Raw genomic sequence first — 26572 nt, 5'->3', positions numbered from 1 at the left:
TGACCACACAAGATTGTTTCCTGTTAAGGTAACCGCGAATTGGCGTATGCATGGATACCGCGGGCACACCACCGCCTTCTTCTAATGAGCTGCATCACTTGCAGCACTTTTCACTCACCCACCCACCCTTTCCATCCCTTCTTCCCACCACCATATGCTGTAAAATATGTTTTCGAGGCCCTTTCATCCACCGCACTGCCCTCAGAAACATGCCAGCGTTATTGAAAACTATTAACGCATAACACGTCACCGTACACTGCAGTGCAAACACATTTTTGACCATGCGGCGAAAACGGAGCAGAGGCAGATAGGACTACTTTTAGTGGCCACACAGTTACATACAAGAGGCCCAGCCATGAACACAATGCATTAGGGCTTGGCACACACATCACAACACTGTCCTCCGATACACCATGGCGGCGTTTCCCAAAAACGTTGACGCACAGCATGCTTCCTTCCAGCCACCCACCGCCCGTGTCCAATGTTCGCCGACAGCACGGCGTACCGCAGGCCAATGAGACTTCAGTCCGCAGAGAGAACAGGGAAATGGGTCAGCAGAGCAGACCGAGAGATCACTCATTTTTTGGGACGTTCATTTCAGTTCTTTGCAACAAAAGTACCGGTCTGATTCTACACCAAACACACAAAAGCACACGTTCTGACCCTGCCGCAAATTTGGTGAAAATTCGATCAGCCCATTCAGTCTATGGGAAAAAAAAAATGTACCACCCCCCCCCGCACGAAACCTCACCCAATTTGGCGAAAAAATTTAGAGCCGGCCATATACTTTTTTTGCAAAGTTTGATAAGCATTCCTCCAGGAGGAGCTAAGTTATAAGCCGCCGAAAACGTGCTCTTCCTATGAGTTTAGCAACTTAACCATAACTACACGCCGCTGCCACGGGCCGTGTAATCAGTTTATGCCAAGTCACACACCACACACTCTACAGTGCCCCTAGTAGCCATCAGTTCTGAGCCACAAAACCAAGGCATTGGGTATATGCAAATTAGCCCAAATGCAAACCTTTTTCTCCAGGAAACTTTCTTTGTCTAAGAGGGCAGTGACTTTCTTGGTGTTTTGCAAAAACATGGCTAAATGCTCCAACCACAAGGCCTTGCAAAAGAACAAGTTACTTTCTTACCTGGTAACGTTCTTTCGATGGGATGGTCCGACGACGTATTCCATATCTATGACAGTAATCACCACAGCTGTGCTGCTTCGGAAACTTTTTCGGCGTCTGCGTCCTGCGTCGATGACGTCGATGCGCCGCCGTCGAGGACCTCCTCCGACGTCCGACGTCATCCGATGTGATAAGTAGGACGCACGACGCCAGTAGCCTCAGTTGTAGTTTTTTTCCCCCAGAACGTGTGACAAGAGTCAACTGCCAGTCCGACACAAAGCCTTGCGGAACGTAAGCTGCAAACGCAACAGAAATTCTGCAGCGGGGAAGGCAGGGCGGGAGCGATATGGAATACGTCGTCGGACCATCCCATCGAAAGAACGTTACCAGGTAAGAAAGTAACTTGTTCTTCGAGGGGATTGGGTCCTCCGACGTATTCCATATCTATGACAGACTCCCAAAGCAGTACCAAATCAAGGAGGAGGGAAAGAATTTAGAAACAAAATTTAGAATAGCCAATCAAATAGCAGAGCAAAGGACCGCCTTGCCAAAGGCCAGATCCTGCCCTCTGATGGAATCGAGGGAATAATGCCGCACAAATGTATGCACTGAAGCCCAGGTGGCAGCATCACAGATGTTGCGAATAGGAACACCCCTCTGCAGGGCAGTAGATGCAGCCAAGCCCCTGGTAGAATGGGCCCGCAAGCCAGCCGGAGGGACCTTGCCCGCCAAGCGGTAACACTCCGAGATGGCCAAAATAATCCAGCGGGACAAAGTCTGTTTCGTCACAGCTTGCCCCAAGCGCTTACCAGCGTAACCAATAAAGAGTTGATCGTCCACTCTGACCCGGGACATGCGAGAAACATAAAAGCTCAAAGCTCTCCTAGGATCAAGCCTATGGAGCCTCTCCTCTTCCTTACCAGGATGCGGAGGAGGATAGAATGCCGGAAGAACAATCTTCTGGGCCAAATGAAATTCCGTCACTACCTTCGGAAGAAAAGAAGGACGAACTCGAAGGACAACCCTGTCCTTGTGAAATACAGTGAAGGGCGGCTTAACAGAAAGTGCCTGTAACTCACTCACTCTGCGAGCGGAAGTAACCGCAACTAAAAACACAGTTTTCAAAGTCAACAGCCTCAAAGGGCAAGAATGTAACGGCTCAAACGGAGCACCCATAAGAAACCTAAGAACAAGGTTCAAATCCCAACCGGGCACCAGGAAAGGCGACGGAGGGAACACATTAGTGAGCCCTTTCAGAAACTGTGAAATTAAAGGGATTTTAAAGTAAGAACATTCTTCAGATGAGCGCTTAAAGATGGACAGCGCCGCCAGGTAACCCTTAACGGTACCCACTTGCAAGCCCCTGTGGGCCAAAGAAAGCAAAAAGGACAGAACCATGGGGATGTCACATGCAAAAGGATCCACATTCTGAACTCTGCACCAGTCGCAGAACTTACGCCAACGGCAACGGTACAGAGACTTAGTTGCGGGCCTTCGGGCCGAAAGCAACACCTCCATCACGTCTTCAGGGAGGTCCCAATCCTTATACCTCAACCTTTCAGAAGCCAAGCGTGAAGGTTGAGGGATCCGACCTCTGGATGGAGAACCTGACCTCCCTCCCGTGAGAGCAGATCGTCTCGGTAGGGAAGACGACGTGGAGGGCAGATGGACAAGTCGAGAAGGTCCGGGTACCACGTCCTCCGAGCCCACGCCGGAGCAATGAGGATCATCCGGGAACCGAACTTCCGTAACCTCCGCAGCACTTGCGGGATGACGGGGACCGGAGGAAACGCGTACAGCAGCGGGAACGACCACTCCACCACGAACGCGTCTCCTAAGGCTCCTCTTGGAGGAAATTCCCGCGAGCAAAACCTTTCGCACTTCCGGTTGACACTGGAGGCAAAGAGATCCACTTGAGGGGTCCCCCAAAGGGCGAAGATCTCCAGGAGAATCTCCAGAGCCAACTCCCACTCGTGAGAGATCGTGCTCTGCCTGCTCAGAGCGTCCGCCGTCACGTTCTCGACTCCGGCCAGATGAACTGCCGAGATCGAAACTTCCTGCTGGATGGCCCAGAACTCGAGCTGCATCGCCTCCCTGCACAGAGGAAGTGACCCTGCCCCCCCCTTTTTGTTGAGGTAGTGCATGGCCACTGTGTTGTCCGTCAGGATCAGGACATTCTTCCCTCGCACAGTCGGCAGAAAAGCCCTCAGGGCTAGCCTGACGGCCCTCAGCTCCAACAGATTGATATGGAGTCTGGACTCCGACGGAGACCAACGACCGCTGACTGTCAGCCCGTTGGCATGAGCTCCCCATCCCGTGAGGGATGCATCCGACACGATCGTCACCTCCGGCCAGGGAAGCCAAAACGGAGCCCCCTTCATCAAGTTGCCTTCGACGGCCCACCACAGAAGGTCCCGGGCGACCGAGGGCGGCACCTGAATCGGGTCCGACATCCTGCCGGAGGACTGCGACCATTGCATCTTGAGTGCCCACTGCAAAGATCTCATTCGCAGGCGAGCCTCTGGCACCAGAAGAATGCAGGATGCCATGAGGCCGAGCAACCTCAAGAACTCGAACGCAGGGAGCGTCTGGGCATGCTGAAACTTGCGCACCATCTGCTGAATGTGAAGAGCCCTCACCTGGGGAGGAAAACACTGCCCCAGGGAAGTGTCGAGCACTGCTCCGATGTACTGGAGCCTCTGCGTTGGCGTCAAATGGGACTTCTTTAAATTGAGGGAGAAGCCCAGCCTGTGAAGGGAGTGGCAGGCGACGGACAGATGATCCAGGACCCGCTCGGGAGAGCTCCCCCTGATCAACCAATCGTCCAGGTAGGGGTAGACGTGAATCCCCCCCTTGCCTGAGATGCGCTGCCACCACCACCATGAGCTTGGTGAAAACCCTCGGGGCGGAGGTCAAACCGAACGGCAGGACCCGAAACTGAAAGTGCGAGTCGCCAACCGCGAACCTCAGGTACTTCTTGTGCTTGGGATGGATCGGCACATGGAAGTAAGCATCCTTGAGGTCGAGTGACACCAACCAGTCCTGAAGCTGAAGGGCCTGGAGGACTTGAGAGAGAGTAACCATCTTGAACTTGTCCTTCCTGAGGAGTTTGTTCAAACCGCGCAAATCCATGATGGGTCTCAATCCCCCGTCTTTCTTGGAAATCAAAAAATAAGGGGAATACCATCCCTTGTTCCTCTCCGCTACAGGCACCAGTTCTATGGCGCCTTTCTCCAGCAGGGCTTGAATTTCCTGCGCAAGGAGCGGATCCGGACACTTCAAAGAGAGGTTCCCCGGTGGATTGTCGCGAGGCCTGTGCCGAAAGGGAAGACAGTAGCCGTGGGTTATGATCTCCAGAACCCACACATCCGAAGTAATGGCACGCCACTCTACAAGATGCTGCGCCAGCCTTCCCCCAACCGGCGAACCATGGGACAAGGCCTCATGACTGAGTAGGAGCGGCTGCGGCGTTACCTGAGGGCAAAGAGGCAACTGCCCGAGCGGCCTTGGCACCACGGGTACCCTGTCGTCCACCTCTGGTACCCCTGCGTTGGCCCCTTTGACTGCCAGCTCCTCTCGCTCTACCAAAGGACGAGTAATAGCGAAAGGAGCCACCCCTCCACTGCTGTCCCCTAGGACGAAAAGGCGGAGGTTGGCGAACTGCAGCGCCCAACGACTTCGCTGCAGCTTTTGAGGTCTGCAACCTCTCAAGGCTCTCGTCAGCCTTGCTGCCAAAAAGATGTTCACCATCAAAGGGCATGTTGAGGAGCCGGGACTGCACATCAGGAGCAAACCCCGACTTCCGCAACCACGCAAACCTGCGTATCACGGTGCTCGCCGCCATGGACCTACTGACGCATTCAGCTAAGTCCAAACCCGACTGAACGGACTCACACATGGCATCCTTACCATCCTGGACCAAAGCAAGGAAACCAACCCGTTCGTCCCCTTCGGGAATATGTTCAGCCGCTAACGCAACACAGTTCCACAGAGTGTGCGTGAAACGCGACAAGGCACAAATGGAGTTGGCCGCCTGAAGCGCCATACCACCAGAAGAAAACACCTTCTTCGCCCAGCCATCAAAACGTTTGTCGTCCCTATCAGGAGGGATGGTAGGGTACGACGCCTGCTTCGCCGGGGCCGTGGCCGCCTGCACCACCAAACTTTCCGGAGTGGGGTGCCTGGTCAAGTAGCAGGGGTCGCCACTGGCTGGACGGTATTTCCGCGACAAGGATCTGCCCACTGCCGGGAGACTCTCCGGAGCAGTCCAAGCCGCCGCCACCCTACGCTGTAAAGCCATATGGAATGGCAGAACCGGGTCAGAAGGGGGACCAACATCAAGGATGTCCGTCAGATCATCCTGCACAAACTCCCCTGGGGGAGCAGACCATCCCAGATACTCAGACACCCTAGCCATAAGGCGCCGGTATGAGGAATCGGCATGGGAGCCAGGCTCAGGCCGACCAAATTCCACCTCCGGAGAGGTGTCCAGACCACTAGCATCATGCAGTGACTGCCTCAAATCGTCAAATTGACTATGGCCCGAGACAATGTCATCCGGCACCTGATCAGGAACCAGGCCAACCGAATCCTCATCCGCCTCCGAAATATAATCCAAGGGGTGGAAAGGCACCTGAGAGTGCCTGCTCTTGGCCAGAGCCTTCCTAGGGGGTACACCCGAGACACGGGGCACCTCCGACACGAAAGGCGTCGATGGCGTCGAGCGAATCGGCGCCGCCGTCGAGAAAACCGGCAACGGCGCCGAGAGGATCGGCGTCGACGTCGAGGAAATCGGCGTCGACGTCAGATGCAGCGCCTCCAATATCGGCGGCGTCGACACAGCCCTCGAAGCCGGAGCCCCGAGCGTGTCCCTCGACGACCTGAACGTCGACGGCCTCGACGACTTCCTCGGAGCCGGAGCTTCGAGAAAGCCTGTCGACGCCCTCGACGCCTCAGACGTCGATGTCTTCCTCGAAGACATCACAGGTGCACACGGTCTCGATCGCGTCGAGGACCGGGACCTGGAACGGGTACGGCGAGAACGAGCCTCCTTGTCCGAACGGGACCTCTCCCGTGACTCGTGCCGACCACTCTTGCGAGCGGCGTCTCTCGACCTCACACGGCCGACCCCACTCGGGGGCGCGGACGGTTGAGTACCCTGCGACTCAAGAATCGCCAACATTTTCTTCCCAAAGGAAGCCCATTCCTCTGGCGTCGCACGGCTGGTGGGATAACCGACGTGCCGGGCAGAGTCCTCGGAAGAGGACCTGGAAGGCGACCGGTGACGGCGCTTCCGAGAACGCCTCGAAGAGGCAGAGGAGTGGCGAGACCGACTCCTAGAAGAAGACCGACGAGACCTCCGACGATGACGCGGAGAGTCACCCCTCGAATCATCCGTCGAAAGCCCCGCCGACTTCGACTTCCGGGGCTTGGACACCCGACCTACCGACAATTTCTTCTTACGTTCGCGTAAGGCCTTGGAAGTGAGCGACAGGCAGTCGACACAGTCATCCGTGTCGTGGGCCTCCCCGAGGCACCAGAGGCAGGCGTCGTGCGAGTCAGTCACCGACATCTTGGACCCACACACCCCGCACTTCTTGAAGCCCGGACGCGGGGTTGAAGACGAAGTGGAAGACATCGCCGTTAAGGTAATATCGAACAGGCTCGAAGAACCAGAAAGAACAGAACTCCAAAGAGTCGAGGCTAGAACCGAGAAACACGAAGCAACACGTTCGCGGAAAAAACGGAACTGAGGCTACTGGCGTCGTGCGTCCTACTTATCACATCGGATGACGTCGGACGTCGGAGGAGGTCCTCGACGGCGGCGCATCGACGTCATCGACGCAGGACGCAGACGCCGAAAAAGTTTCCGAAGCAGCACAGCTGTGGTGATTACTGTCATAGATATGGAATACGTCGGAGGACCCAATCCCCTCGAATGTCTGTCTTAGGTTTATTAAGCTATTTATAAAGTAGCACTGCCCTCTTAGACAAAGAAAATTTCCTGGAGAAAAAGGTTTGAACTTAGGCTAATTTGCATATACACAATGCCTTGTCGTCGTGGCTCAGAACTGGAGGTGAATTTCCAGCTATGGCTACTTGGGGAGCTGTTGAGTGTGCGACTTGGTTTAAATGGATTTTCCCATTTCAGGTGAAAGGTTTTTTTTTCCCAAAACTTTTTAAACCCACTGCAGAGATGAAAAAACCTTGGTTAAGTTGTGCAGACTTAACGCAACAACACCCTTGAAATTCAGAGGATGTGGGAAGTCATGACCAGCTTAACTCGATGTGCTCCCATTGATGTCCCCCATAATGCCATGTCCCCCATAATAACATTTTGTATGTCATTATGAATTCCTTCTCTTATAATATGTATGTGCTCATGGGCTTTGCAATGGGAACGGAACAGAGTTAAGCTTCAAGGGTTTTGTTAAATCTGCACAACTTAACTGCACCTAAGCTAAGATGTTTTCAGTGAATTTCAAGGGTTTTGTCATACCATAGTGTTTTATTTGCTAGCCACTGTACATATTCCCTCAACAGGTTTCTTTTGGGCCAGCGAGCACTGCCTTCGGCCGTGCCCACTGTATCTTTTAAAACACTACCTTTCTTTCCCACACACTAGCCATGGCCTTCAGCCAGGACCAAAAAGCTTTCTTCTAGGTCCAGGCTTTTGTCTGTGGCTACTCTACATATTGCTTGGATAGGTTTCCTAAACGGTCCAACTAGCCATGGCCTTCGGCTTTGGCCAGTAGCCCCAGCCATCAGCCGTGGCTCCAGTTGGTTTCTTTTGGGCACAGTAGGCATGGCCTTTGGCCGTGTCCACTTACCATATTGTACCATTCGGTTTCTTAAAGTAACCCAGTAGCCATAGCCTTCAGGTACACCCACTACCTCCCACTTCACTGTAGTTGTAACATTCCTCTTTATTTTGTATTAATATACATTTTTTTCTGTTTTATAAAAAATAAAATGTTTTTGCATTACCAAAGGTAGTATAACCCTGAAAATAGTATTGTACAACAGATAACCTATCAGTAAAATAACGCCAGTTATTTGTAAAGGAATCCTGGTTATTCGTGTAATTTCATTCCCGATTCAGTTTTCGACTATAACCCCAGTTATTCCTGTTACAGCCCTGTTTATGTGAAAAAACGCTCGAGCTCTGAACTTGGTCCCCCCAATTTCACATGGTATCCCATTTCCCCGCCCCCACCTCTAGCCCGATGCCATTTCATCATCTTTCCTCATCCAAATGGCATTTCTTTCCACTTTTCATTTTCGGCTAACCCAGATTATACCAGTAATAACCCTGGTTACCTCTTGAATGGAACAACAACATACAAAAAAAGGTGACTTTTTCCATTTCTGAAAAGCCTTTCTCAGGGTCGAATTAAGATTTCATAAGCAGGAGCCAAAAGCAGCTCCAGGGTATCCAGCATTAACCAGGAGCTACCCCCAATTAACCAGGAGCTAGAACATAGTGTTTCGCAAACCTAACTTCCACATTTGTCCATTATGTGGGACCTGTTATGCATTAAATGTTGTATAGATGGGTCTAAATGTTTGTTTATAGACGGTGTGTTTGTTCGCCATCATTTGGCCTGAGGTTAACCGGGCTCTACTAGCCCACAAGGAGGAGCTAAATAGCTCCCTGTTCCCATCAATTTCGAACCATATACAAGAAAGTTATGGTGCCCACCATAGATTTCTTGGTGCTGTGAAAACATGGCCAAATGCTCCAACCACAAGGCTGTCAGGGCTATATTGCAGTGATGATCCCAAATAAGGGTGAAACCAGGTATGTCGTTGTCCTGGTAGTCTTGCAAAGGTCTGGCTTGGGTTGATTAAGCTATGTATAAAGTAGCACTGCCCCGTTAGACAAAGAATTTCCTGGAGAAAAAGGTTTGCATTTGAGCTAATTTGCATCCCCACAATGCCTGGCAGTTGTGGCTCAGAACTGGAGGTGAACTTCCATCGACGGCTACTAGGTGGCGTTGTGGAATGTGTAACTTGGCTCAAATGGACTTTCCTATACATGACACCAAATTTACAAAAGCATGCTTTCGGGACCAATCCGCCACCCCTGCTGCAAATATGGTGAAAATTCATCAAGCGGTTTGGCCTGTACGCGTGAGCAAAATCTTTTTCCCATTGCATCTGAGGATTTCCACAAATTTTGGGACCCCCCTTTTATAACTTTGACCACCCTGGACGAAACCGTACCAAACTTCCCAGAATCATTCCGAGGGGGCCATAAACTTTTTTGCTAAGTTTCATGAGGCTTCGTCTGGAAGGGCGAAGTATTAAGCCACCCAAAAAGTGCTCTTTCTATGAGTTGAGCAACTTAACTACAAGGCCTCTACCGCTACCTGGGGTCGGCATACCAGTCTGGGGTGTACTGGCAATAGTGACATTTGACAAACCCCACCCATTCGCCTGCAAGGGGGGGTGGTCGGGCTCTGTGCTATCAGTATAGGCTATTTCGGGAGATTTCCGATTGTGATTTTTCAATAGGAAGTTGACTCAATAAAACATACACAAGGCTATACAGTGCCTAGTGTTAGGCTTTCTTGCTTCCTTCAAGATGTCTATACACATCTGTGGTAGTTTAAGATGTCCGAACTCTAGGACTTCAGGAGCCTTGCTGCCAAGTTCATTGAGTGAGGTTGAGGGTGCACTGTTTGTCCCCCGTGCTGAGTGAGCAGATTGTATAGGCACGGGAGATTGATGGGAACGCACATCGCCAGTTTGCACAGATGTGGCTACCAAGGTTGTCTTGCCCAAATAGGAGCAACTAGGATGAGTGTCACTTGTTCCTTGTGGATCTTGTTCACCACTTTCCTCATGAGAGGTGTTGGAGGGGTGGGGTGGGGGAAGCGTAAGCAAATTTCCCTGACCAGATCATCCATAGGGCTTTCCCGTTGGAGCCTGGTTGGGGGAACCTGGACGCCAAGTCTGGGCATTGTCTGTTTTCGCTTGTAGCAAACAAGTCTATTGTGGGGAAAACCCATTGAGAGAAGAGGTGCTCTACGATCCCTGCGTGTAGTCGCCATTCGTGTTCCTCTGGTAGATGATCTCTGCTCAATAAGTCTGCCAGAGAGTTGAGTTCCCCTGGAACGTGCTGTGACGACAGGAATATATTCCGTTTGAGTGCCCATATCCAAATTTGTTGCGTAAGCTTGGACAGATTTGGAGAACGTGTGCCAGCCTGTTTGTTGATGTAAAACATTGCTGTAGTGCTGTCTGTCGGGACTTGCACAGATTGGTTCGCTATTTGAAACTCGAATGCCTGAAGGGCTTTGAATACTGCCAGTAGTTCCAGCAGATGGATGTGGTTCTGAGCCTCCCCCCCACCGGCGAGTGAGGCATCTGTTAAGACGATCGCTTGTACTTCCGGATCGTGGAAGGGTTTCTCCTTCAGCAGATTTTTCTCTCGACCACCAGCAAAGATTTTGTACTAGTGTTGGCGAAACGACCACTAGATCGTCCCACTGACCACTGTTTCGCCAACCACTCCTGCATGGGTCGCATGCGCAGGCGCGCATCTGGTACCAGGTAAATTCAAGGTGCCATAATGTCTAGCAAACGCAAACCTTTGCACACCCTTATCTGGCAGCCAGCTTGATAATGCAGTATTTGCAGTAACATGTTTTGGACTCTTTCCTCGGATGGAAAGACCAACCCCTCCTGTGTGTTTGTCTGGGAAGTCCCGATGGAATCTCTTCACTAATCGAGGTGCATGAACGTGGTCACTAGGCCCCCATGACCTTTCCTGTGGCCCGTAATCTTTCCAATCGATCAAGTAAAAAAGTTTTGATTTAACCACCTTGGAGTCCAGGATGTTTTTCACCTCGAATTCAGGTTCGCTATCAAGATAGGATCTGGTGGTTTGGTTAATCTTGTTCCTGGTTGAACTGGTTTTAAAAGTGAAACATGAAAGACAGGATGAATTTGCATATTGGAGGGTAATTCCAGTTTGACGGCCACCGGGTTGATAATGGCCTTAATGGTGTAAGGTCCTAAATATCTAGGATTAAAAGTAAGAGTTCCTTGTATGTATTTTGTAGCTAGCCAAACCTGATCTCCAATTTGGTACTGTGGAGTTTCACTTCTATGTAGATCAGCATTTTTCTTGTATTTCTCTTTTGCTTGCTTCAAATGTTCTGTTGCTTCCTTGAAGGCTTGTGTAATAGTAGAATGCAAATGACTAACTGCGGGCATTTCTAAGTGCTGAGGTGAATCGAGTTCTGAGGTTCGAGGGTGGTGTCCATATATGTTATGGAAGGGGCTCTGTCCGGTTCCTGAATGTACAGAGTTATTGTATGAATTGTTAAATGTTAAATGAATTGACTACCTCGGTCAGAGACCAATACGGAGGGAAACCCATGTATTCGAACGAATTTTTCGAGGAACTCCTTGGCCAGAATTGAAGCAGAAGGTAATCCCTTCAAAGGAATAAAGTGGGCCATCTTGGAAAAAAGATCCACGATAACTAGAATGGTGTTAAATCCATTACATGGAGGTAGATCAGTAATAAAGTCTAAAGACAAGGTGTGCCATGGTGTAGGTGGAGTATCTAAAGGTTGTAAAAGGCCAGCTGGTTTTTTCTTCTGACTTTTGTTTTGGGCGCAAATGCCGCAAGACATCACAAATGACTTTATATCTTTTCGTCAGGTGGGCCACCAGAATTGTCTCTTAATTTTAGCTTTGGTTTTTGCGATACCTGGGTGACCTTCCATCAGAGTATCATGATAATTGGAGATAACAATTTCCTGTAATTCCTTGTGTGGTAGAAATAGTCATCCGTGATAGTAGGGTAGATCATTGATGACTGAGTAATCCGGGCCTTTCTTTACCCAGTCCTGCAGGGCTGCTGGATCAAAGAGTTGTTGGATTTTTAAATGACTTTCTTCTAGTGTCTGTAGTTATGCCAAGAATTCTTTGTTCAGGAATTATAGGCACTGGCTCCGGGTTCGCATATGCTTCTTCCATTCCTATTCGGGATAAGGCATCTGCCTTGCCATTTTACAGCCTGGTCGATAAGTGATCAAAAAATCGAATTCGGCAAAGAACAATGCCCATCGAAGTTGGCGCGATAATTGGGCTTTGGCTGTTTTTTTAGATACTGCAAGTTCCGGTGATCGGTGATTACAGTAATGGTATGCCTGGAACCGAGAAGGTAGTGTCGCCAAGCCTTAAAGGCGGATTTGATGGCTAATAACTGTTAGGCAGAAACCTGTGCAGTTCCCTTAGGGACCACTGCAAAAGATTTAAGACTACAGGTGTTTGGCAGTAAACCCACCTGGTAGCAGTCTGTACCACACAGATTCACTTGGTAGCTGTGGCTGAGCAGTCAGACTTCCCTCAAGAAGTGTTAGGCAGTATGCAGAGTATACACAATAGGTACAGGGACACAGTAGTACAAACAAACACTGACCAGAGCTTTGGTGTAAAAGTATATAATTATTTATGTAAAAACACACTTGTAATTTACACTAGCAAAAACGTGGTGAGTAAATTCAGCACACAGTCACTATCATATATATACAACCCTATTCACTTATTAGACAAGTCTTAGTGAGAAACACCACTTATTTTCAGACAGAGGTGAACGCTTAACATAAGATGACACTCTAATAAGTTGTAAAGAAAGGGAGGAAAAAGGCAGGGTTAAGGAAGCACACAAGTTTCAATACATTTACAAAGAACCACAGTAAGGCAGGATAGGCAGAGTTCTACTGGAGAGCAAGGAAGTCAATTGCAAGGCCCACTCTTGGAGAGAGCAAGCAGAAGGGGTCCAGGTTCACACAGTGGGGTTATGCCCAAAGAGTCTTGTAGATAGTTCGCGCACAAAGGATGAAATTCAAGTCGGGAAAAGTTAGCTAGGTTGTCCCAGGCTAGCCCAGGTTAGAAAGTCGAGGCTTCACTGTCACCCCGAACGATCTGTCGCAAGGGAAGCCAGGCGGGACACAGTACCTTAAGTGTGAAGGAAGCTCCAGCGGGGGCAGTTGTTCCTGGCAGCAGGTGCAAGTCGGTGTTTCGTCCAGAGGAAGAAGAGGTCTCGCCGTGGAGGAAAGATGAAGGTCCTTGCACTGCCAGGGAAGAAACCAGCCACGGAGTCCTCCGGTTAAAAGGTACTACCCTTCTCTTCGCGGTAGTGGTAAACTGTGGTATTCCGGTTGCCAGGGTGCTTGGCACGGGCAAGGCGGCCACAAGATGCTCCAGGGAGGTGAAAAGAAGGCAAAACTGGGTATCCCCACCAGTCAAAGGAAGAAGACTCTCCGGACTGGAAATCTCCTCTGTCGTCGGGAAAAGCAGTGAGTCGGTTCAGCAGGGCTCCACCGGTGGTGTCGTTGTTGCAGGTCGGCTCAGCTTCTCCCTCCTCGGATTCTTAGGTCCTGTGGCGACTTCTGAAGTTCCAGTCCCCAAAGCCCTGCTTTTATGCAGCACACCCCCAATTCACTCAGCCTAGCTGTCAATCAAACATGCTAAGTGGTGGCCAATCACACAAGAGTGCAACTTGAGTTACCAAGGTAACTCAGTCCAGGGTGCCTAAACCCCCTCCCACACCCCCTGTGGTACCCAGACAGAGTGGCACCGCTTTTGGAGGCTTCTGTGGAGAAGCCCGCCAAAAAGTGGAACAAAGGGCTCGACTTGGGTTGGAGTCACAGAAGAGAACACAAGCGCCATTTTAGAATAGAGTTCTGGCAAAAAAAAAACAACCGGTGAATTAATATTAAATAAATAAACCGGCGGTATGTTCGAGGCTATAAGAATTAAATAATTAAAGTTGGTAGCCTTGAACAATGGGAAAATCCCATAGAGATATATTCGCGGTCGAATATAAAAAGTAGTATCCACTGCCACCAGCCAAAACTCGATCAGGGGGGACGGAGACGTGCCTCCTAGAACAACAGACCCCGGGGCAATCAAATTGCCCCGCCCAGTACGTCCACAATATGATGGTTTGTACTGGTTTCTGTTCATAATTTGGGACTAGCAAAGCCAAGGGTGACTTTACATGCCCTGGGAGACAGTAGTCAGTCCCAGGGTATGGAGTCTATGTTGGGGGGTCGCTACGACACCCCTGGGTTACGGCATGGAGGGTGCTGTGTAACCAACATCAACAAAAACACATGAGACCCTTTGGAGTAAAAGACCCCATAGCCCATAAAACACATGGGCCCTCATTACGACCCTGGCGGAGATCCATGGTGCAATTTGCACCATGGACCATGGCGCTGAGCTGCCAACTCCGCCATGGGGGTTGGCGGACTTACCGCCCCATTCCGACCTTGGCGGGGCGGTAAGTCCCCAATCCCCATTTACCCTTCCCCATTCCCATTTTTGCCCCATAGGGTATAATGGGAGTGGGGAAGGCGTTAATTACGCCACCGTAAATTACGGTGGCGTAATTAACAACAAGTCCCGTAGCGCCATGGATTTTTCCGCCTGCAAAAAGCAGGCGTAAAAATCACCATGGCGCTACGGGAAGTCGTAATCTGGCGGAGAGGTACGCCATGCATTACGCTGGCGTAAACCCCTCTCCGCCAGGGTCGTAATGAGGGCCATGGAAAGTTAAAGGAACACCTCAAATCATGTCTAAGCAAAAGAATCTCACTCTTAGCAGGAGAGAAAAAAATAAACCCCAACAATCCAGCAAAGCTGCTGGGGGACTCACTAGGTTTGGGTAATTAGCCTTACAGAGAATTCTCCCTAACAATAACTCTTTATCGGTAACCGCATAGTTTAATTCGGGTGCCGAGAACTTTCTGGACCAAAATGCCACTGGGTAAAGTTGACCAGTTTCAGGATCCTTCTGGGACAGGACATCTCCCATGGCTAAACCGGATGCATCAGTTTCCATTATGTATGGAAGCTCTGGGCGTGGATGTCTTAAGAAAGGCGCAGACGTGAATTTCGCTTTCAGCTCTTGGAAGGCATTTTCAGCCTCTTCGGTCCACAAGAAGCGTTTGTTCTTTCGCAAAAGTGCTCTGATGGGATGTACAACATGTGAGAAGTCCGGAATTAATCTGCGGTAGAAGTTGGCAAATCCGAGCATGCTTTGTACCCCTTTAACTGAACTAGGTGATGGCCACTTGAGAATAGCGTCCACCTTTCATGAGTCCATTCGGACTCCTTTTGGAGTCAGGATAAAACCAAGGAATTCAACTTCTGTAACAAACAGATTTTTTCAATTTTGCATATAACTTGTGCTGGCGTAGTTTCTCAAGGACTGCACGTACGTGCTTAAGATGGTCTGATTCTGAGGAGGAGTACACTAGAACATCGTCTATGTATACGACAACACAGACATCAATGAGTTCACGAAGGACATTGTTCATAAAATACTGGAAGGCTGCTGGTGCATTGCACAACGTGAAGGGCATCACCTGATACTCGAATAATCCGTACTTGGCGCGAAAGGCCGTCTTCCATTCGTCGCCTTTCTTTACACGTACCAGATGATATGCCCCTCGGAGATCTAATTTAGTGTAGATGCAAGCATCCTTCACTTGGTCTAGTAGTTCAGGGATCAGAGGCAACGGGTATCGGTTCTTAACAGTTATCTGGTTCAATGCGCGGTAGTCTATGCATGTTCTGAGGTCACCTTCCTTTTTGGGTACGAAGAACAAAGCTGAAGATGCAGGGAACTTGGATGGGCGAATAAAGCCATTGGCAAGGTACTGGTCTAAGTACTGTCGTAGGTGAAGGTTCTCAGGTTCCGTAAGGGCATAGATCCTGCTACAAGGGGGTTGTGCACCGGGTATGAGGTCGATTTGACAATCGTGAGGAGGTAAGGTGTTTGCCTGTTCCTTTTGGAAGACATCCTGGAATTCTTGGTATTCTGGAGGTAGTTGCATGACTGCTGTGATTACTGTGGCTAGGCCTGCGTTCTGATTTTTCTTTGGGTAACAGGTTTGTGCACAATCCGGGAAGGTTATTCTCTTCTCTCGCCAATCAATACAAGGATTATGTGTTTCCAACCAAGGTATACCCAGTATTATTTGGAACTGTGGGGCTTTGATTAGATCAAACACAATAGTCTCTCGATGCCCATCCTTATCCAATAGTGTCATCTCTGCGGTGGAGTGAGTTACATGTCCACAGGCAATTTCAGTTCCATCGACTGTGGTGATGACATCTGAGGTGGTTTTCCGGCAGAGAGGTAAATTCATCCTAGAAGCCAATTCATAGTCCACATAGTTTCCTATGGCCCCGCTATCAATGTATGCCCTTACTGCGTGCATACGCGATGGCTGCCCTGGATCTACGAGGACCATTGGTATGATGAAATGCGAGGTCTGAGTATCTTTCTTCAAGCTCGGCAAGCGGACCTCTACGCTTGTCGGGCGTGGTCGTTTCCCGAGTCTGACTCCATATGGCTTTTATCAGCAGCTCCTACCACCTTCTTGGGTGGTTTTACAGGGCAATCCCGTAGAAAATGTCCAGAAGTTCCACAATATAGACACAATTGCATTTGCTGTCTCCTTTCCCTTTCTTTCTGGGTTAGGGGTCCTTTAACCCCTTCGATTTGCATGGGATCTGAAGCATCTGCACCTTTGGGGTTAGCGTGGGTTTTGACCAACACCCAATTCTCAAACTTGGCTCGATCAGCCTTTCTGTTCTGAAGTCTGTGATCTAACTGGACCACTAAGTCTATATATTCAGCACAGTCTTGAGGTGGGTTCACGACTTGTGCCAAGACATCCTTGAGTTCTCCTCGAAGCCCTCGATGAAATAACGTGATTCGTTTTTCTTCAGCTCATCCGGTTTCCACAACCAATCTATTGAAGGTTGCGATATAGGTTAGCAGACCCTGGTTACCCTGTCGTAAGGATAAGAGCTCGTTATCCAGGGCTTGTCCCTTTGAATGTCTGGCGAATAGTCTTTCCATGCTCATTTGAAAACCCTGAAAATCCCGGAGAAGAGGGTCATCCTGGTTGACTAGCGGAAAGGACCAATCCGCGGTGCTGCCACTAAGATATGATAATACAAAAGCTACTTTAGCTTGGTCGTTTGGAAAGGCTCCCGGTCTGCATAAAAAGTGCAAGCGGCATTGGTTCATGAACACGGCGAACCTCTTGGGGTCCCCAGCATAGCGTTCGGGTGGAGCTAACGGAATATTTCCTGGTAAAATCACTTGCACAGGATTGCTTGATGAAACTGGGGCAGGATTCCCCCCAAACCCAGGTAGGGGTGTTTGTCCAGCTTGGTTTTGCAGCAGTTGTCTGTCGAGATCATCTGTGCGCTCCTTCGATACAATTAGTTCTCTTCTGAGGGCATTAGTCTATTGGCGAGCGGCGTGCACTTCCGCCCTAAGTTCCCCCCAATAGTTGGGACAGTTGGTCGGTTTCTGAAGTTTCCATAACGCCCGGGTGGGGATTTGTAGCTAGGCTTCGCGTTCTGTTACGCTCACCTGGCTCCCACAGGGGCGTTTGTCGGACCCGGACTGCTGAGGTCTCCACCCACGTGATGCGTAGTGCAGCGATGACGGACTGGAGCTGCCCTCCAATTCTTGTCTGCTTGACCCGTAGAAATATTCTCCTTATATTCTTGAAGGATGAGCCCTGCAGCCTGCAAAGTACGTAGGGGCGCGTTGATGACCAGTTACTTCACTGGCCTGAAGATATTGGAAGAGTTGTAGACAAATCCTGACTCCAAAAGGTCCTGGCGAAGAGCCGTAAGTATATAGTTCGTAAGAATTCAAAATGTCTGGAATTCACTCCTGTCCAATTCCTCTTTTATCTTGCAGCTTTGACCCAATAAGAAGATTGACAGCTGAAAGCGCTCCGGTAAAAGTCTGTGTTACCCAACACTGTCTGGAAAATAATGCCAAGGGTTAAACTTGCTACTTTCTCCTTTTCTCACAGGTGCGGCATAAGAAGATGTGGCGTGCTGATGAATAATACCTCCGGCGGTAAAATCAGGTAAGCATATGGCGGCTAAAGAGATTGTCTCTGTCTGTTCTCTCTGCTCACCTTGTTGTTTCTTGTCCTTTAGGTGCTGGAATTCGACGATGTAAAGATGGAGACAGCGCCGGATCGAAGAGATGCTGCGTGGAACGGTGAGTATGGCGCGGCGCTGCTGCTGGCGATGCGACGCGTTTAAAACAAAGTCTTTCCTCAGGTTTGAAGATGCGATGAATCCCGGATCAGGTAAGAAATCAGGTAATACTCTTGTTCTAACATTTGCTTCTTTCCTTCTTTCTAGGTGCTCCAGGTTCGAGGCAGGCATGGCAGAAGGCTGGATGCTGCTGCTGGCACAGTGAACGTTACGCTGCTGGATGCAGAACAACACGAAGCGTGTGCTGCTCTTCGGGCGTGGTTTGGATGCCCGGGGGTATGCATCATGACACTTGTAGCATAGTCATGCTGAACTTTGACATATTTGTTTGCAGGGCGTAAATCTAATACTGGGCGCATTGTTAGATCTTTCTTTGGAACACGGAAGTAAGTTGAATAAATACCCTTGTTTAGCTGGTTGGCCGGGACGATTTCTATGGCGTCCTTTTGGAGCAGTGTGGCGATTTCCTCGAGGAGCATGTGTTGGTCTTCTTTGGGGTGGGCTTTCTGGATTGAGGGTTGGTTCCGGGGTCACTTGAGCTCTATACAATATCCGCCCCCTACGTGGACCGCACCCATCCGCCTGAGGTTATTCCCTCCCATGCTTAGGTGAAGTTGGAAATGCACCCTCCTACTGAAGAGGAGTAAGAGGGCACCTGAAGCGGGATGTCACTGTTTCTGAGGTGGGGTACCACCTCTGGAGGAGAGACCCCTTCCTCGACCGCATGATCTGCACGATCCTCTCTGGTAATTGTGAGAGGCTTGGCCTTGATTGTTCCCCCATGCTGTTCCTTGATTTTGGCTATAGCTGGAACACCTCTGGGAAAATTGTCTGCGTGAGCGACGAAAATTGCTGTTTCCCCTCTGGCCAGGAGATTTATTGGTCAATTGGCCCAATAATTCCAGTGCATCATACTCTTCTTTGGCTGTTTTCAAGGCGTCCTCGATGGCCTTGCCAAAGAGTACAATGGGTTGGACGGGCATGTTAATGTGAGTGGCCTGCGTCTCTGGCTTAAACCCGGATTGGCGTAGCCAAGCGTGATGCTTAATAATGGTTCCCTCAGCTATGATTCTGCCGGTGTTGTCTGCGGCGTCAAGACTGCTTTTTAGCAAGCAGCTTGAAACTGCCATTCCTTCGGAAGCCACTAATGCTAATTGAGACTTGAGGGGTACCAGGACTGAGGAGAGTAAAGCTGAGACCTCGTCCCATTTATGGCAGTTGGAACTGGCTAATAAAGTAGAGTTATTAGCTAATCTGGTCTGGAATGCAGCGGAAGAGGCAACCTTTCTGCCCATTGTGTATATCCTTTTACTTTCCTTGTCTGGAGGAGCCTCAGAGAAGGCTAGGGGAGTACCTGCTCTTTTCCTCGTAGTAATGCCGAGTGAGTCAGGCCTTAGCTGCCCCCCGATGTACAGTGTGTCTGATGGAGCAGGCTTGAAAAGTTTTTCCATGCGAGGGTTCACCCCTCGCATCTGATTAGGTGTTTCCAGTGAGGGTTGTACCTTTCACTGAACAGACTTTAGTAGGGGAATAAATTGAGATACAGCTTCATCTCATCTCCCAAGATCTCGTCAACTAAATCCTTGTCCTGTGGATCCTCTTGGGTAGATATTTGGAAATGCTCAGCCGCTTTGATGAGTACTTCGTTCAGAAGAGGCGGATTATCTATGGGTGAATCTACAACGGGGGGTCCTTATGAACTGGGGAGTCGATGTTGTACATGTCTGTATCCGGATCACCCTAATCGTCCTCATTATCCCCATAATAAGGGTCTGCGGCTTCTTGGCTATGGAGGACTTCATGATCAGTGTCCAGGTCATATAGGTCGATGACAGTGGGCTCTTGTTGTAGCTCACCGGGGTAAGACTTCTTATCAGGGGGTTGAACAGGGTTCTGAGACCCAGAGGCCGCTGTTGTGGGAGGTTGGAGGGGGGGTGGGTGGACTGAAAACTTGTGAAGTAGGTACAGTCTTTTTCATAAAAGTTTGCCATAAAGGACATTCTTCGCATGACCCTATCTAGATCTTCAGCCGACCATTGGGCAGAGCTAGGAATGTCCATTGGTTGAGGTGTGAGACCTAAAACTTCTGAGTAGGTGAACTATAGTGGAAGGTGTAACCTTTTTCTTTAAGCGGAAGACCGTGAACCCTGCACCGGAGGTTCTTTTCTCTTGTGAGGGAGCCTATCTCTCTGTGATTTTTCCCTAGGAGGGGTCTTGGAAGTGCTCTTCTTAGACTCCTTTGACTTAACAAGGTCTTCTGGGACGCGCTTTTTAACTAAATGGGCTAATCCGCCTGTATGTTTTTTTATTGCTATCGACGCAGAACATCGAATCTCGGCTAGATCCAAAGTGTCGTCAGCAGACTCACAACCTTCGGGAATGCTTTCATCCAAGAAGTCTGTTCTGTCTTTCGACAGTCAGGGCCTGTCATGTGGCGATCTCGATCTGGAATGCCCAGAGGACAGTGATTCAACTGACCTCTCACTAGATGTCTTGCGTTGCTGTTTGCTTGACACGTGTGTCGAGTCTCGGCTGTAGATTGTGTGTTTGGTGAAGTGGGCAGTGAGAGCGCTTTCGCCGCAGGGTGTCGTCCCTGTAACAAGGCCGCCGGCCTGTCTGTTGGGGTCAGGGGCCTGCGCTTGGGAAACCGGAGTAACCCTGTCGCCTTTGCAGTCAGATACTGCAGCGTTACTGCCGTCGCTGAAGGCACCCTCCACTTCCATGGCCTCGAGCTGCCTGTCATGGTAGGCCTAGCGTTTAGTTAAGTGGTCCTTCAATGTCTTGGGTTTGAAGAGTTAGACGCTCGACAGGAACCCTCGACTTGGTCCCGAAGGAGACACAGGTTACACACCAGGTGTTTGTCGACCCACAGGAACCTCTTGTTGCACTTAGGGCACAATTTAAAGGGGGTCCTATCCATAACGGAATGACACAGCAGCTAGGCGAAAATATTGTACGAAAAGGGGTATATACATTCTAAAATGTCCCCCCTCCCTCCCTACTGTGTGGGCCGAAGAGGCCTTCCAAGGCCAGAACGGATCCATCGACGGGGTCTTCGACGGTCCTCTTTTGTTCTTCACTGCCGTCGGATGGTCTCGATAGTCGGTGAATATTAAGGATAGTAAGAAAAACTATCAGTAATTGGTAATAATGATAAATGGCGATGAGCCGAAAGGAGAACTCTGCTTTAGCGTCTGTCTATTATGGCGGAAAAAACAATCTGAGGGACCTCAACGCGTGAAGGACAATGGGTACAGTGGACGTCACACTAGGGATAGTATTACTGGCATGCACTGTTGACGTCCCTTTTCGAGTTTCAAAAACAACAACTGTAATACTCTGCAGCTTCCACTAGATGTCGGCCTATGCACAGCATGTGATCTAAGCAGATTCCAAAAGTCTGATAGATATATATATATATATAAAATAGAGCGTGAGAGAGAGAGAGAGAGAAAGAGTGAAAAACGTTGTTGAAGGAATATTATGGTTGCAGGGCAAAATCTAAAAACCAAAGAAATGTGCCAGTTATGGTAAGCTATGCAACTACAACTCGCGTCACTGCCATGCACGAAGACCAATACCCAGGACTTCAAAGATGACATCACAAATGGGATCATTAGTGACATCACATATCCTGGGAAGTTGTTTTTGTACAGTGAAAGTAATCATTTAAGCAGAGTCCTTGATCTGGTGTAGACCTTAATCTTGTGCAATACTCTTAAATACTTTCCTTAGGGTTTGGCCTGAGCTATTGGTTCACATACATGGAACAATAAGCAGGCACCACACAAATAATACCATTTGTGTACACGATAATCTTAATTTCACTTTCTGATCATAGTATTGGTTTCCTCTTAGAAGAGTTTCCCTGATCACCCGTCCTATGTTGCTAGCAACACTTCAAACAGAACCTCTTGTAGAGACTTTACAGAATAGTGGTGTCATATGTGATGTCATCAGTGATGCCATTTGTGATGTTACCTTTGATGTCCTTGGTGTTAGTTTTAGCAGTACATGGCAATGGCGCGAGTTGGGGATGCATTGCTTACCATAACTAGCAATTTTCTTTGGTTTTTGGATTTTGCTGTGCAACCGAAATGTTCCTTTAACCACGTTATATTCACTGAATTTCATAGATTTTTATTAGAGGAATTGAACCATAACGTCCATTTGTCAACGTTGCTTCATTGAATTTCATAGGTTTTCTTAGGGCAACTTAACCAGAACGTCCATTTAACAACATATTTTCACTGAGTGTCAATGGTTTTTATAACTGAAAATGTTTTATGATGTTCCAGCACTGCAAACGTTAATAATTCCTCTTTAAACAAATATAAAAGGACTATAATGCTTCTTATTTTTTGCAGCACATACTAACACCAGTGATAAGTGGTCATCCAGAATTATCAGAAATAGAATAGCGTGCTATTGCGCAGAATAACAACCAATCCAAAAGTCATCAAAGCATCAACATATTGATTAGAACATTTTAAATAAAAGAACTTAAACAATCAACCCCATTTGGGCCTAATGTAAATCACCATAGCTTCAAATTATTTTGTCTCTCTCAACATCAAGTTTGAGAAAACATTTTCCCCTATGTATCTGGCTTCATAGACTGCGAATTACATGTATTTTTAGACTAAATCATGCTTTTTCTCTGCTTGTATGTTATCAATTTCACTGGTGTTTGTTTTTGTGTTACCAAAGAATGGACAATTGTCCTCAGAATACCGATTCAAACATTCATGGAATTTGAAGCTGTGGTGATTTACATTAGGCTCAAAGGGGCTTTATTGTTGGATTTTAAAATGTTCTAATGATCAATATGTTGATGTTTTGATCCATTTTTGATTGGCTTCTGGTTTAATGGTTGTGCTCCAGATGCCAGTGTGACTAATCCATGGTCACAAAAATGGAGAAAGGCCAGTCCAAGGTCCATTAACTGTTTTTTTGACAATGAATGTCATCAACTACAGTTAGACACACATGTTTCTTGTTCTAACTACATGGTTTTTAGCTCTCTGAGTCGTTCAGTTGATAAGTTTCATGGATGTACTAACTGACTGTATTGAAGTATACAATCCATGTCTGTTTGCAATATGTTTTTTGTGCATTCTTTGTATTCATTGTTTCACAATGTATTCACCAATGTAAGTGTTTTTGGAATTTCTTTGCAGTAATTATGTTTTAATGTATATGAAAAAGATTTATTCTTTAGAAATTGATTGAAAAAAAGCACAAATAGCAGCTACAGACTGAACTGCTCATTAAGAACAAACACATGTGTAATGTTATATATGTGCATGTTAATGGGGTGAAACTAATACGTTTGTTACTCCCCGGCTTTCAGCCTGGTTCTTCGAGGGCTCTGTCAGGGTTCATAATTTTGTAGGCAAATCAATCGTAATCCATTTGTTTATGTAAATAGGTCATAGTGAGACCAAGAGTATGTCATAATTGTTTCAGTGGAAAGACCACACCCTACTGTTCTCTAACTTAATATAATATGAGGCCACTCTTTGTAACAATTGAATTTTCCCTGAGGAGGGCACGTGTTGGATGGAATTTGTGGCAATATAGCATTTCCAGGAGTCAAGATTCTCTTTTCACCATTATGAAATAACTTTTGTATGCTGATTTTATGACAATAAGTATCTGCACAAAGCTCTTTAGAGCTTGAGTGGCCAGGTTTTCTTCAGCCTGTATGGTATTTGCAGATGCATAGCAGTGCAGGTTGGGTGTTCGGTTTTCTGAATACATTTGTGGTTTGGCTTTGTCCACGCCTGGAGACACCAGCGGAATGGTGGTGGCTGAGCGACCATTTTTAAGCAGACTGCTTTTTGATATATGTTATATATGGAGCTGATTTACTAAGATAACAAAATAGTGTGAGTAAAATCTGAGCCAAAAAATGGCTTCAATTCTACTTCCACTATTTTCTTGAGCTCAGAAAATTTTGTCTTACTTAAAGCTACTTTCTGAGCTTAGTAAACAGCCTCATAAGTGTTTTGTCTTTGCATTTAACCTACATAAGCAAGGCGGTCCCCAATGAAAATCAACAGTATATTATACTGGAATTGTCAACCAATTTCATAAAGTAGACGTATGATGTGTTTGTCAAACCGGGAGTACATTTAGTGTGTCAAACTGGGTATAAAATGACATCATAAAAAGTGTGAATTCCAAATAGTCATGGGTCCGCCAATATGGGGGGGTGGGGACGAGTATACAGCACATATACGGGAACTTGTGCAAAAATGAAATATACTGGCTTTTCAAACTGGACTATGAAAAATGGAAATATTGTGGACTTGTCAAACGGGAAGAGCAAAGCAATACCAAACACCCTAATGATTGTACTGTGGCCATTAGTCATAATGCAGGTGAAGCAATCCAATTTGTGAGATCTTACTACTGGCATGAAGCCAGTGTGATTTTTAGAGCCAGGGCAATGACCAGATTTGTGCTGGTTCTTCCACTGGTGCATATACCATGCCATGGCCCAGGGTGAAAACAAGCCATATTTACGACTTTCACTGTCACTACAACACTGTAAGAGGCCCCATTCAATCCAGCCTGCTTGCATGTCAGCGCAGCAGGCCGAGTTTGGGAATTCAGTCCACCTCCGAAACCCTGAAACTAATGGCACTATTGCCTTCGGGAGAAGAAGGGAGAAGAGTTTTTATTTTGATGCCCACAATACGCTGCAGCCTTGCCTTCCCTCCAGTCCCTCTACCACGATGGGGAACAATGGCCTACCTTTTTTCCACACGGACAATAGAATGTACAGCATGCTGGGAGAAAAGGCTGAGCTAAGTAAACATTGGAAATCAACCATAATATAAGGAAACCAAATATGTAAACGGTTCTACGCGATTTCACTGAATGAAATGTCATTGTGGGACATTTCATCGCCGAAATCTCATTGCCAGAAACCCTGTATTTTTTTAAAATTTTATTTGTGGGGGGGTTCCCCCCCAATACCCCCCTACATTAATAATCATACCCCAACCCGCACAAAACACCCCCCAAAAAATATTTTTTTTAAAAAAAGGGTTTCTGGCGATGAGAATTCCGGCGATGAAATGTCCCACGATGACATTTCATTCGGCGAAATGCGTGTATACCATGTAAACTGTGCAGAGAAGCCATAGTGCGAACCAGCAAGGATGTATAAGTAGGCACACAGGAAATCTCCCATGACGGACAAACTGGGCATAATGGAAAATGGCAATGATTGTGCGAGTGGGTATAGTGGGTACCTTGAGCAGAAAAAGAAAATCTACTCGTGCATCGTTGCCTTTACACCGATGCCAAGACATACCAAAAGTCACAACACCAATGCAATGACATGAAACAAAACCAATATATGTGCCAGGGAGCCAGCAGCATCACAACCACTTTACTAGTTTATATTAAGAGGACCATGCTTCAAAAATCGATTCATTTTGACAACCGTCAAGCGGTAAATTAAAATGTCATGAATTCACTCTACAGCTCATGAACGGATTAGGACAGGTTGTTTCACACAATAAAAAAGAAAAAGATGATCAGTCTTATAAACACAAAGTCACAATATTGTATTGCGGTTCATTCATTATTAATTTCACACATGCACAGATACATATAACAATGTATCATTTGTAGATCAACTTGTGCCTTCATTTCATAGTGATCAGCTTTAAGTGACTACATTAGTATAACACTGTTGAGATGAATTGTGAACACATTGAATTATTGCAATCATTAGCATCTTACTTACCCATCCTTTTAATGGTGCCCATGTAGGTACTCGGTTGCACAAATCACGAAGAATACGTAGAACAATTACACACGATTTTAATCCATTTGCTCTTGCCTAAAACAAACAAAATGGTTCCAATGCAACTGCTTAAACTCAATATTAATTTCAAGTACAGAATCCTTGGCTAGATTGTCAATTACGATTGTTAATGAGTATTAATCATTAGGTCATGCAAGGAAATTAAAAAAAGTCAACTACAGGTTATTATGAAGACAAAATAAAACTGGGAAGGATAAACTATAAATCGCTTTTGTAGCCTCATGATAAAGGCCAGTCAACATTTAATTTAGTAAAATCTTCTTACTGAACATTTCATCAAATTCAAAAGGCTACATTTAAAAAACAAAAACAGATAAAACTTGAAATTAAAGGGCTTTTAATGGGAACCTCATAAGGCTACACAAGATAAGAACAAATCAGCCAACCTGAAACCATTTGGCATGTCGCAGTGACGCCAAGGCGTTCAGGCATTTCTGCCTGTCCAATAAATCCGGGGGATCTTTCATCGCAACATTTTCTACTGGTAAAACGGAATAAAAAAGACAGATACAATTTGACCAAGGGGATTCTGTCAC

The 26572-nt window shown here is 47.5% G+C and overlaps 1 protein-coding gene across 5 annotated transcripts in view; it reads right to left on the bottom strand.

The window, feature by feature from the left end:
• STRBP (spermatid perinuclear RNA binding protein) overlaps positions 1 to 26572 on the bottom strand; it is a 1497608-nt gene that overhangs the window by 1134491 nt on the left and 336545 nt on the right. For all 5 annotated transcript variants that reach the window (XM_069609636.1, XM_069609639.1, XM_069609638.1 and 2 more), the window contains 2 exons: positions 26423 to 26517; positions 25956 to 26051 (listed from right to left, as the gene is read on the bottom strand). In XM_069609636.1, coding sequence (XP_069465737.1) covers positions 25956 to 26051; positions 26423 to 26517 — 191 coding nt within the window. The remainder of the gene's footprint in view (positions 1 to 25955; positions 26052 to 26422; positions 26518 to 26572) is intronic.

The sequence above is a fragment of the Ambystoma mexicanum genome, chromosome 8, assembly GCF_040938575.1.
Source record: "Ambystoma mexicanum isolate Mex_15411 chromosome 8, UKY_AmexF1_1, whole genome shotgun sequence".
In the NCBI taxonomy this organism is placed as follows: Eukaryota; Metazoa; Chordata; class Amphibia; order Caudata; family Ambystomatidae; genus Ambystoma; species Ambystoma mexicanum.
This window is presented reverse-complemented; position numbering and strand designations above follow the sequence as displayed.